Genomic DNA, 13325 nt, shown 5'->3' with positions numbered 1-13325 from the left:
AGCAGATTTCAGGTAAACACACAGAGAAACCAAATCCTGCAAGGTTGGATGGTGGATCCAGGTGGGCGGGGCTTAGGGCGTAGCTGAGAGCGGTGCCTGCTTTGTTGTGACATCACAAAGTTCCAGAAGTTCGGACAGCTGGTTTTAAAGCTCAGTTTCTGAATACAGGCTGTTTGTATTTCTCTGTGGACTGAGCGCTTTGATACTTTCACAGTATTAATATAGAACCTAAACCTGCTTTATAATCATCTCCCTTTACACTATATGAGACCTTTAAGGGAGAAGATTAGTTGTTGGCAAGGTAACAACTAATGAGGGTCGAAATGAACAGCAAATCATTAATTTATTGTCCTTATGTTGAGGTAACCATAAACGAGTATCTGCTGCTGTGGTTGGATGAAACATGGTTTCTAAGCTGAATATAAGACGTATTGAGCTGCTGAGTCTAATACTTTCTACACTGGCGTGTCTGTTCTTAACTGGCAGTGACAGGAACTAGTGTTATGAAACTGTGGTTGGATATTTTGCGAATGGATCATCAGATGTATTGATTAACTACTGGGTCGCTTCCTGTATTGTGCCTCCACTGGTAAATAATTGATAGCACTTACAGCTAAGGGCCCTTAGCCAGCGATAAACTGTGCAGCCTGAAGCTTCACAGGCAGGAATCACATCTCATATCTCTGCACTGTGTGCATTAATTGGACAAAACAATACAGATTTTCATCACCGTTTGCATTTCAGCTGCTGGCGTCTGTCGGGACTCATTCCTCAGTTTCCTCACCTGCTTTCTGTCCTGAGGCCTGAGATAGAGGCGGTGTGGTGGTAAAAATCAAATACTGTTAGAGTTGTCATGTGTCATTCACGTGCTCTTCATGTGTTTTGCAGCCTTGAAAATCCACGTATCATCAGCCACCAAAGAAGTTCTGGATGAGTTTGGATACTTCGACCTCCAGTTACGAGGAGATGTAGAGATGAAGGTGAGAACTGTTCCTTTGCTGTTTCAAAATAAATGCCATTAAGCAAACCAAAGCTCATGTTTCATCACACTACAAAAAACATCTGTATGAACAAGTCATTCAGATTCAGATTTGATGGCAGAAAATAATTTACATATGTTGTCATGTTGTTCAGAAATTTCAGAATAAGACACCAGAGAGAATTATATATGATTTTAAAACATTCCTTCAACAAGTTGATTTCTGTTGGTACTACATCAAATAAAAGCTTATCTTTCAATTCAATTACATTTTTTTTATTGTGCCAAATCATAACATATATTATCTTAAGGCACTTGCAACAACGGGGAGCAAAAACTCCCTTTAACAGGAAGAAACCTCCAACAGAACCGGACTCGGGGTGGGCGGCCGTCTGGGGGAGGGGTTACAGGATCATATGCTACTTAATCGGACTGCAACTAATGATGGAATATTATTCTGATGAATCGATTAATAGTTTAGTCTGTATATCTGTGGCTACCACTGAGGACACAGGTTATGTCCTCAGTATTGTTTCTGTGTATTTGGAGGTTCATGATCTACTATTACAGACATTACACACGTGATATCTAATCACTTAAAGGACCGTTTCAGCATTCAGCAGAGATACACGATTTCCCCTTGACAACAGTGATAAGCTGTAAACAAGTATGATATGGTTAATTCTGCTCTGCTCATGTATGATGCTTCATACAAAGGTGGAAAGGTGGAGGTGTAAGCTGAGCAGCAGTAACCATCAGGGTCACCCTTAAAGAAGGGCAGCCTAATAGAGGATGTCGCCCCCACCTCCCACCCACCCCCACTTCATCTCCATTGATGAGCCTATTGATTTCTGTGTTTTTTTTTGCAGGGCAAAGGCAAAATGAGAACGTACTGGCTTCTTGGGGAGAAGACTGATGTGTATGTTATCTGAGAGGCGTGCAGATAATGTGCAGCAGCAGCAGAAGCTCCGGTGGCCGAGCCACTTCTTTATTTGTTCTAGAATAAGTCCTTATTGGTGATTTCCGTGCAGAGGAAAAGTGAACGACACCATGTGACATAAACGGAGGGAATTCCAGGTATATTTATTACCTGCATACTGTAACTGCAAAAAAAGAAGAAAAAAAAAAAGAAAAAGAAAATGTTAAAGTTGTTTTTGTATGAAGAACCTTTCTGTCCTGAGAGTGAGTACTTTTCACTGAAAAAATCTTATTTTTTGTGCTTTCTATATTAAGATTTGTATAATGTGTTTGGAAGTCAATGATGTATTAATATTTCCTTGAAACATCCATTGAAGTTTGGAGGCACAACTACAATCAATGTCACTGCAGGGGTTCACCAACCGTGTTACACAGTACAAACTAATATGTATATATGTATATCCAAGATACTGTAAGATATTTTGTTCAATAAACTGAGTAAAATACTCTTTTTTCCATTTATGGAGCAGGCAGTATTTTTATACTTTTGCTTTAGTTGTCGGAGTGTGGTTAGTTATTGATATTTGCTTCCACACAGGGTGTAACATGAGAAACCAGCTCTAATGAGTCTATTCTGTTTAGGATTTAAAGTCCCCATCACTCTGTTCATGTTAGCTCTGTGTATCTGGGCCATCATCTCCTCCTGACAACACTCAGCCAAATGTTTTCATCACAGTTTAACCGAGAAAGAATTTATAAAAGACCTTGTGCTCAGACCCCACCACCACATTTAAAAGGCAGGAGTGTGGCAGCCCGTTCAGCAGAGGGGCGGTCTGTAAGTGTAACCTTTTGGGAACGTCTGTTGAAATTAAGCTGCACCTTGAAGGCTTTATTTTTCATTTTTATCCTCTATTAAATATGAGGTCCAAGTCATAACAATTAGTTCAGGTTTATCCAACATATATTAGCCTTATCACTTTACATTTTACGATGCTGCCAGGATTATTATATTATTATTATAATTTAGTATATAAATTGTGCCTTAGAAAAACAGCTTTAACTATCTGCAGCCTAATTAAGCTGCAAGCAGTTGTGCACTGATAAGGGAAAAGCGAGTTGGTAGCAGACAGCTGTGTGTTTGTTGTAATGACATCACTGCTCATTAGATGCTCATTATCAGTGTATGGAACGGGGGCGTGGGCACTGTGTCTGTGTGTGTGGTTGTGTGATTTCATCTCTGCCGGAGAACATCTTCCCCTCCTGCACAGCTGTAATTACCGCCCACATCCTCACAGTGACACACGGCCGGCGCCCGTTAGAGGCACAGCAGCGGAGTGAAGGTCTCCGCTGAGTCCCTCGCTGACCTGCTAACTTCTCTCCACTGACTGGGCTGTCTGTCTGTCATCGTGTCATGTGTTATTCTCTGCATTTTCATTCAGCCCAGACCTTGAAGTACAAAGCCTCCAGGCATACTGACTGCAAAAATAATTTTCAAAATCATTAAATAAAATAAATATTTCCAACTGTTTGATGATTTCATGACTCTTGAACCAGCACCAGACTAAAACACAGTACTTTCATCTTTATTAGATTGTAGTGGAGGTGGTGAATAGGAGGTTTTCTTTTAGTCATGTATTTTTTGTCATATTGATCCTGATTTATTCATTGTTGTATTTTTTGTATTCCTCACTTGTGCAATTACCTTCTGTAACTCTACTTAACTCTAACCTAACTCTTTCCATTGCATTCAAGTCATAGAGCGAAGCATCACTTCTCCTGAAAGATAAGTCTCTGGCAAAAACAAGGTCACAAGACGCAGTTCTGAAGGTATTTCCAGAAGATTCTTCAAACCATCTGCCGCTCAATAAATAAAATATTTTGACTAGTTTGACAAGTTGCAACTCTATTCCAATATTATCTTCTAATCTTAATATTCTAATCCAAACAAAGATGGAAGTCATACATTAAATATTTTTTTGAAGAACAGCAGAAGAAAAATATAAATGCATGATTGTGTATGAAAATATCAAACAATGAACAGTAACATTAATATTGCAATATAATTTAACATTTTGATTTTGATTTATGAAGTACAAACTAAGGATGAACATTTGTCTCCCCGGCATATTTGTTTGGATTAGGAAATAGAGTTACAACAGATTTTATTTTATTTATTTTTTTTATTTTTTTTCTGCAGATGATTAGAAGAATCTTGAGGATTGTGGAAAAAACTGAATTCAGCTGTAAAACCTGGATTTTCAACAATCAGGGTTTATTATTTTTCAGAGAATCAGATGCCTTAAAATCTTGCTGATTTTTTACCCCACCCACCCAAAAAAAAAAACCTCTCAGACAGACACACTCAGAGAGACACAACTGAAATAAAAGAAACAGAAGTAAAATGAAAATTGCTGTATTGCATTTCACTTTAAATGTTAAGTACAAATTTGCTCAAAAGCCCTGTATTTCAGAGGCAAATTGGTTTTCCTGTATCATCCCATGAGATAATGAAATGTTTGGAGAGAAAAGCTGCATAAATATATGCTAAAATTACTTGTCGCCATAGCTACCGCCTACTAATCCCCGCTGAAAGCTCAGAGAGGATCAGCGGCGCCTGGAATTGTCCTCTGATTGACAGAACATATATGTGAATCTGTAGCATACACTGTGTGATTCTCAACAATGTATTGTGTTTCACATCTCCATACTGTGGGCCTGTGAAAACACGTCTTTGTAAAGGTGGAGATGCACTCTCTGTGCAATTCTCTGAGTCCCGATAGCTTTTCTTGTTATTTTGTTCAAGGACAATAGAGAGATATTTGCCCGGCGTAGGAGGTAAGTGTGGCTTTTTGTTGCATTGTTTGATTGCAATAATTAGAGGTTGCAAAAGGCAACAGTGAAATGGTAAAAAAAAAAAAGATGAATGGAGCCTGTAAACAAAGCAAGCACAGGCAACAATAGTGCAGCTACACAGAGTACATTTGCTGTCACAAAATCAAACTTTCAACACGAGATGAAGGTTCAGACTGCTCATTCCATTAGTCAGGTTGCACCATTAAAACTTAAAGTGAAATTTCGGGGTTATTTGACATAGGGTTGTGTAACTTATCTATTCAATAGTCAGTGTATTATCTGCAGTAGTAGAAGTCTGCACCCTCCCAGTTTGGAGAAGCAGGCAGGAGAGCACAGAAGCTGAGTGATGTGCTGCTGTGGACAGGTACAGCAGAAACTAAATTATTTTTTTACCACCTAAAAATAATGCCCAGCAAAAAAAACTATATGAGTAGAAGTGTACACTATATTTTGAATATTTCCACTGCTTTATCTTGCCATCAACTGCCCTTTACACCTAAAACAGCTGATCTGCACAGTAATACGGTGAGCAGAGCAAGTATACTTATGCGTAGGAATATGGAAGCTCAGCTCAGCAGAAAACGTATTTCTGTTTGACGGCAAGATAAAGCAGTGAAAATATTCAAAGTGAAGTGTGCACTTATATTGGGTTTTTAGGTGGGCAATTTTTAAGTCCCCGTCCCCAATAGTACACCACTCAGCTTCTACACCAGTGCTCCTGCCTGCTTCTCCACACTGAGAGGGCACAGACCTGAATCTACTGCAGGTAATACACTGACTATGGATTGATACCTCATACAGCCTCCAAGTCAAATAACCAAAACTGTCACTTTAAGGAATATTTTAGGAATATCTACTAAACCTCTGTTGCACAACATTAAATATACAGATACTTTTAAGGCCAGTCTGTTGTAAAGGTGGCTGTCTTTTAGAATCCATGCAGTTTAAAGTAATGGGAGAATTGTAAATTACACTACTTACTGGTATTCTGAGAAATGCAAGTTCGTAGTTCTTAAATGCAAATATTACCAGTTTCTATGAGATTCCCGTCATGCTATAACATTTAATTATTGCTGTGCATTTCATTAAGGTTATCACTGCTGTCCTCTGCCATTCATATTACTTCTTTCACTCCCTCTAAGCTGGTCCTGGGATCTGTTTGTGTAGGTTGGTCCAGTCAGCTGCACAACAGTTACAACTAGAAGTAAGTATGTGTAAACATAGGTTGCATGATGCGACCTGTTTTAAACTAGTGATGCATGAATACGTTTGAGGTTAAGAACAGCTGCTGCATCTGTCTGCTGATGTTGAGACACTAATAGTGACAGGTTCTTATCAGAGACTGTGTATAAAGTGTACGTAAAAACTTTTTCTTATCAAGAAAGAAACAATAAATACTACATTTCTAGTTCAGCAACGTTCTATACAAATAATTCCAGTCTTTCTACTCTACTAATCCAATCTGTTTCTAAATGTTAAAAGCATTTATGGTACATTATTATGTTTATGTGTATATACGTACTGGATATGATGTGGTTAATAGATCCACAAGTGGCAGCAGCAAACTGTAAGTTTGGCGGAACAGAAAAAGCACATGTAACACCTACAGAGATTTAAACTTCAGCAACATAATGATGAGAAGAAAAAGGAGATGAAGACGTCAGAGGAAGGCAAACAGGACATTAAACATTGAACATGAAAAAAAACACAGCAACAAGACTAGAAGAGAGAAGGAGGAGCAGGGCAGCTACATCTCTGCAACCTTTTAGTCATGGTTTACTAGATGCAATCTGCATTGTGTCACTGTGCTTTGGGTGAGTGTTAACTAGAATTACACACAGTGCTTACAAACACAACACATGATGATTCTTAGGAAGGCAAACGTTTCTCAGCAAATCAGTTCAACAGAAACTGTTGGTGCGTTTGATTGAGGTAAGAGATCGCTTGTTTTGCAGGTTTAAAGTCCATATATCAGTGTGCTGCTGGCTGTGGTTTGACCTATTGATTTATGTGTTTTTCCAGGCATGTAACTTTCTCGCTAAACATCGTCGTCCCATTTTTAATAAACATTTATACATAAATGATGCCTTTCCAATGACTTTGCTGTTCTCCACTACAAAACATCATGTGACAATGGCAGCTAATCTTCAGATGTGTCACCATCATTGAGGATAACAATAACCTTTAAAGTGGATTACCACTTTATTATAAACTGGTAATGAAGTGTTGTAACGCGATGCTCTGACGTACTATGTCAGTCGTCGAGTGGGGGCTCGATTTCATCCAGCCGCTCACTGATAGGTGTGCTGAACAGCGCAGACTTCCTGAAAGGTGCTTTCAGGGTCTGTACGGGCGTCACACCCTGTGCCACAAAACAACACAAGAATAATGTTAAACCATGATCAATCAGCTCCTGAATCTTACTGTACATGCTGTGTGTTCAGTCGGTGAGTGAAGGACTGAGGAATATGGCACGAAGTAATAACAGAGCAGAGAGGGAATCAAGGGCAAAGAGCTTTGAATACAAAACATCTCCAGCAGACTCAGATAATAAGACACAAACAGTACAGTACAGCAGCAGAGATAAAATAACTTTATGCCGTGGAATAAATAACTTAACAGGAAGAAAAACTATTTAACATGGTTTTAAGTAGTAACAAAAACAAAAATATAATGACAACAGTAAACACTGTCCAAAAAAAGGAACAATATAACAAACCTGCACCAGCTGGTAGTTTTCACTCCAAAATGTAACCGCCTGGTCAGTTTTATAATCATGAGCCTGAAAATGTGAAGAAGAACACATGGGTCTGAAAGAAAAGCTAATCACCACATTTAAAAAGCTGGAACCAGCAACTGTTGGGTCTTTTTACTTAAAAACGACCCACAGTTGACTGAACCAGTTGATTACCAGTTTCCTTATCCAGGGTAACAAATGTCAAGCTTAATGAAGCCTTGTAGCTCAAATAGAACCAGGGTAAGCGGAAGTTTAATAACGGTTTAGTAACGGTTCAATCTCAGTGTTGTTAGTTAGTCCTCTGCTTTTGCCATCAGAAAGGTGGATGAAAAAAAACAAGTGTTCATTTCAGAACTTAACACAGTGTTGACATCAAGGAAACTAACAGACGTATAGAATCAACAATCAGTAATGGCAACATTATAATATGGATTCGAGCCAAGTGGAAAGAATGGCTGCTCACACTGCAACTAAAGTCTATTTTAGTCTTTTGGTGTCAGATTTTATCCCCATCTAAAATAGGCTACTAATTTGAAACAGAATGGGACTGAAGTAGAATTATAGGCACTTAACCAACCACATTAACCAACAATTTTTTTAATTCAACAGAGGAGGGTTGATCTCATCAGTATTGATGAACATGCTTAGTTACACACATAGAGTATACAGTATACTTTACATAGCACATACACATACCTGTGTTGTGCCTGGGGTAAGAGGCACAAATCCCTCAACACAGAAATCCCTGTGGGTGGTGGAGCAGAAGTCAGTTTTGGGCGTCAGTGGATTCAGCTGAGCATGAACCTTGTCACTGTGAAAACAAGAAGATATCAGCCTCTATCAGTATTTGTCTGAGCGCTTCAGAACCAATCAGTAGCACAGGTCTGTTTCCCTCTTCATGGTCCAGTATATTTACATATGATAAGTGTTTGATATGATGAATGATTAGGTAAATAAACATATAATGAAATGTTTTCTGTTCCCATTCTTGCCTGAATGCAGCATAACACGAGAGGAAACAAGTGACCTGGCATGTTTCAACAGAAATGGTAAAGATATAAATTGTCAACATACAACAGGTGCAAGAACACTATCAATAGAGATAGGCAGAAAGCACTCGTCATACACAATCTGTACCCACGCAGACCTGAGACCAGGTATAATCAGTGCAAACAATTGTGCCGGTGAACCACTGTGTGTGTAAGAAACAAATCATCCTTACACTTAATATCACTCACTGGTCGTCATGTGCATTGGAATACAATTGTGTCTGTCAAAAGAGACTGATGTCATATTTAAACCATGAAAAACAAAACCCTTCCACTCTACAAACCTCTCATCTGGCTGACTCTGGTAATTCATTTGTTCAAAATGTGCATTGTGTTTAACATTACAACTGATCAGCCTAGAAAAACCCAGTCCTTTGCTGGAAAAGAACCCGGCATGAATCAAGCGGCGTTGGTGTGCACTTATAAAGTCCAGGAAATTTAGTGTATGGCTTGAGGCTGAGTGATGAGACACTGTCTACTACTGGAGAAACAGATTTAATCGAAGACATGATGGTTTGTATTCTTTATGAGCAGTTAACTTGTGTGGGATGTTAATAACCACATCTGTGGGGATAGACTCTATAAACCCCATTAGGATGACTGGCCTCCACGTAAAATAACATAATAAAATCTGATTTAAAAGGTATTACAGCTGTGATTGAACGGTAAAACAAACCCAGACGTATAAATATTACATCACTTTGCTCCGCTATGTTCCCCTCAAGACATGGTCAGGCAGTGTTCTCCGTTTCCATAAACAAACCACTTTCAACAGTAATTTATTTAGCATCAAAAAGACTTGTTTCATAGTTGATTTACCTTATCATCTGGGCGATATGTTTTTCCAAAAGCTCGCCTCTGATGCCTTAACCATGGAAATATAAAAGAGGAGATGATCTGAGCATGCATAGCAAATCATCTGAAAAAGATTTATTGAATGGTAAAATACAAAACAGAAACCAAATATAAAAAAAGGTCACAATAGCTTCAGTGTGTATGTGAATGCTGTGCAGACACCTCCACTTGAATAAAGTCTTTTCAGCTCTCATGAAATACATTTCTAGTCCATACATGGGTTATGAAATAGTTTTTCTCTGTGGGTGGTGATTGACAAAGACACATACCCTTAAGCTTCACCCCTGGACCCTTTGGAAGGACATAAGCTGCTTTTAGTGTGGTGACAGTCTCCATTTTAGACTCCTGATCCATTGTGAGAATCCCTCTGTGCCCATGTCTCTGGATTTGTGTCTTTGTCTCCTCGTTGTCGAGAGCCGCAACAGCCCTCTGGATAAACGGACATGCAGTGTTTACATGAAAAGATACAAACATGTTACAGTCTAAAGCAATGCAAATAACACTGCCTTTGTTAAGCCTACAGTGTTCAGTTGTAGGCTTCAATTAAAGACACTGTCTCTTGCTTTGATTTAATGCATAGCATCTTGTTTGTGTTTCATGGCATTTATAATTCATTTTATTGTAGTTTTATACACATACCCACATTTTTCTGGGTTTGTGTGTTTTATTTAAGAATAGAGCTGAAAAGAAGGAAGGAAAGGAAATTAACAAAAAATGCTTATAACAGCCTCTCGAATGCAAAGATTTCCTGCTTTTCTTTGTCTTTGTTTTGTTTTTGTTTTTTTAAATCTCAAGAGGTGGTATCTGGTATCTGGTATACTATCTGGGAACTTTTCTGCATATTTAGGACATCTGTGTTTTAGATATTCTGTGTATATGTACCTAATGATAGGTAGATTGAATACCTTTTATGAGCATGTGTCACCTTTAGTGGCCTGACACTATAACTGAGTTGTCAAGGTAATGCAGCATACAAAGACGTCTCACAGCCATTATGAAATAACAAGAAAAAAGGAAAAATTAAAGTACGCACAGAATCACTATATGACAGACAACTAAAACAAACTACAAACTACATGTGCAACCCCTCCATGATAGTGTAATAGTCTGGTGCAAGGATGAACACACGAAAGAAAGAGTGATAGTGGAACTGTGGTTATTGGTATGCCACTAAGTGCACTCTATGTGACCCTACATATTGAATCATCCGTCTTGGAAACAGCTAACAAAATACAGTACGTGACTATGGTTGAAATAAAAAGAAAAAAACAAAACAAAAAAAAAATCAAAAGATAATAAAAATAAACTGTAGCATTAGACCTTTTACACGCTATCTGACTTGACAAACACAGGTGTAACTCGTAACATCAGTCATGAGTGAATTGGAGGCATCAGTGCACTGCATGCTGGCACCTGCACACCTGCGCTTTTTGTACCATGACAAGTAACTGTCTGCTTTGAAAACGGTCTACATTTCAACTTGTCATAGCAGGAAAAGCAATTAATGATGGCTCAGTTCCATTAAGTGTCCCAGTCAGCCACGCCAGAGAGCCTGCATGGACCCTGGAACCAGCTCACCCTCATAGAAAGCAATCATTTCTAATAGTATCAGTTATCGTACACCAGTGCTTGTCCTGCAGTGACATGTCAAGAAGTCTGCTGTGAAAAAGGTCTTCACACGATAACTTAAAATGTGCTCAGGGATCACCACTGCCATCAGGCTATAACACCTCAGCCAAATCTATCTATTCATCCATCCATCCATCCATCCGTCCTACTGTTGAAAAAACTGGTGTTGTAGTGTTAGCCACTAATACAACTAATACGAAGTTATAAATTACTGTTATAGTTAGTTTTGTATGTTTAACGTTAGCCCACGCCTTATACCCAGTCCTGAGTGAGGTCTGACTGCTAGCTAACTGTAGCGAGGTTTTACTTCGCACTAAGCACTTACCTCCTCTGTCCAGTTATGCAACAGACATTTTCCAACTTTACTTTTGCCAGTGTCTCTCTGTTCCGTCATCGTAGCAAATTAACTACTAAACTGTAAAACTGAACAACTGTTACTGTTACTTGATATCCTCCGTCCTCTGAATGAAGCGGTAGTCTCTCACTTAGCAACAGGACTCAGTTTACGGAAGTGTCGCCATGACAACTGCATTTTTTTTTCTTTTGCTGAGACAGAAGAGGGAGAAACTAGTGCATACACAATCAACACTTGTAAACTAGGGTTAAAAATAAAGTACGATAAAAAAAAAAAAAAATCCTCTGGCCTCTGAATGAGGTGACAAGTCTCTCACTTAGCAACAGGACTCTGTTGACGGAAGTGTCGCCATTACAACAGCTGCTTTTTTTTTCTCTGCTAAAACAGACTGTAGAAAGAACCCAGAGCATACACAAATAGGCTAACACTTGTAAAGTAAAGTTAGTAGCAGAGTCCCATTTCTTTAAACATTGGAAATTTACACCTCAACATAAAACCTAACAAAAAATGAATTGAGGAACATAACTAAAGAGTAAAAGCCAAATATTTTGTCTCCTCTACTACACAAATATTTTGTCAAAACTTTCAGACCATATATATATATAAACCATATATATATAAAATATAATATAATAGAGAAACCCAACAGTTCCTACAATGAGCAGCACTTGGCAACAGCAAGGAGGAAAAACTCCCTTTTAACAGGAAGAAACCTCCAGCAGAACCGGACTCAGGGTGGGAGGCCATGTAGTTGCAGTATTTATATAATATTCCTTTTCTTTTGAATTATAACACTGGTATTTTTTTCTCCCTACATTTGGAGTTATTTTATTTTTCTGTGATGTATGCAATGCATAATATGACACCAAAATGCAAAGTCTTTTACCTTAATTGTATGATCTGCTTTTAATAATTCCAAAATAATACAAAGCACATATATTACTGGCTTTTCATCAGTATGATTCTGGACAATTAAAATAATCTCTTATCTGAACTTGTTAAAGTAACCTTATGGGTAATACAGTCACAATTATAAAAGAGTTAAAAGGTTTCTTCTGAACTAAGGGTGAAGGGATGAATAATCTTCCTCACATTCTTTTGGGTGAGCAGAGAAGCACATCCTCTGGTCTCCAGGAGACAGCTGTGGGTTAAAGCATTGTCCCCTGAGATGCAATTAAAGTGAACAAAGATGGTACTCCAGTCATTTGATCACCTGGCAAAATGTCTTTACATCCAGCCATTGTCTGATCCATCCAATCATCACCCATTGTTACATCATCAGAGTTATTCAAAGTGAAAAAAAAGCCTAAATATGAACAGCAAAACAGTTACAGTCATTTGTATAGTTGCACTCAATATTTAGTATCCATGCAGTTACGAGTCTTGGAATACATTTATATCTTTTTAAAAAATGGTTGTATTTTAAAATTAAAAATAAAAAACTTCTATTTATAGAAACCCTTCCAAAATATTTGAATCAATATCACATTCAAAATAAACAATCACCTGGACCAACAGAGACAAGATACAATCCCACCCCCGTCTTCACAACTAAAGTTCCATAGTTAGTTTACATGACAGCTGAGCCAACTCTGTTCACTTATGAAAACCATGAGATTGTGATTGGAAGCCCCCCCCCCAAAAAGCTTGTAAGTGGACTTTGAGTTTAGATTATTGCTGTTACCGAGGTCAAGAATTAATTTACATGCTCAAGAAATATACTTTTTGCCAGAATATTTACTTAAATCTTTATTTGAAAGTGTAAGTGTCAGTATTTTTTACATATTTTCTTGTTAAAGCTTTAACAGTTTACACATTTATACTGAGCCCCAAAACAGCCATTATGCCATAATGTCATAATGTCATAATGTCATAATGTCATAATGCCATAATGCGTAGTTTTTAAAATCATGAGAGATCACTGCTTTATTATAATATGTAAAACTAATT

The 13325-nt window shown here is 38.1% G+C and overlaps 2 protein-coding genes across 3 annotated transcripts in view; one reads left to right on the top strand and one right to left on the bottom strand.

Annotated features, from left to right (window-relative positions):
- Positions 1–2419, top strand: part of npr2 (natriuretic peptide receptor 2) — a 67498-nt gene extending 65079 nt beyond the window's left edge. For both annotated transcript variants that reach the window (XM_056403342.1, XM_056403341.1), the window contains exons 21-22: positions 889–980; positions 1849–2419. In XM_056403342.1, the coding sequence (XP_056259317.1) occupies positions 889–980; positions 1849–1911 (155 nt within the window). In that variant the 3' untranslated portion in view covers positions 1912–2419. The remainder of the gene's footprint in view (positions 1–888; positions 981–1848) is intronic.
- A 144-nt stretch (positions 2420–2563) lies between these two features.
- spag8 (sperm associated antigen 8) lies at positions 2564–11488 on the bottom strand. The gene is made up of 6 exons (XM_056403343.1): positions 11346–11488; positions 9661–9820; positions 9356–9401; positions 8184–8298; positions 7470–7532; positions 2564–7112 (listed from the first exon to the last, which is right to left on the bottom strand). The coding sequence occupies exons 1-6, from the start codon at positions 11412–11414 to the stop codon at positions 7005–7007; spliced, it is 561 nt and encodes a 186-aa protein (XP_056259318.1). The 5' UTR covers positions 11415–11488; the 3' UTR covers positions 2564–7004.
- Positions 11489–13325: the final 1837 nt, after the last annotated feature.

The sequence above is a fragment of the Seriola aureovittata genome, chromosome 18 (genome assembly GCF_021018895.1).
Source record: "Seriola aureovittata isolate HTS-2021-v1 ecotype China chromosome 18, ASM2101889v1, whole genome shotgun sequence".
Taxonomy (NCBI): domain Eukaryota; kingdom Metazoa; phylum Chordata; class Actinopteri; order Carangiformes; family Carangidae; genus Seriola; species Seriola aureovittata.
The sequence above is the reverse complement of the archived record's forward strand: the minus strand, read 5'-3'. Positions and strand labels throughout refer to the sequence as shown.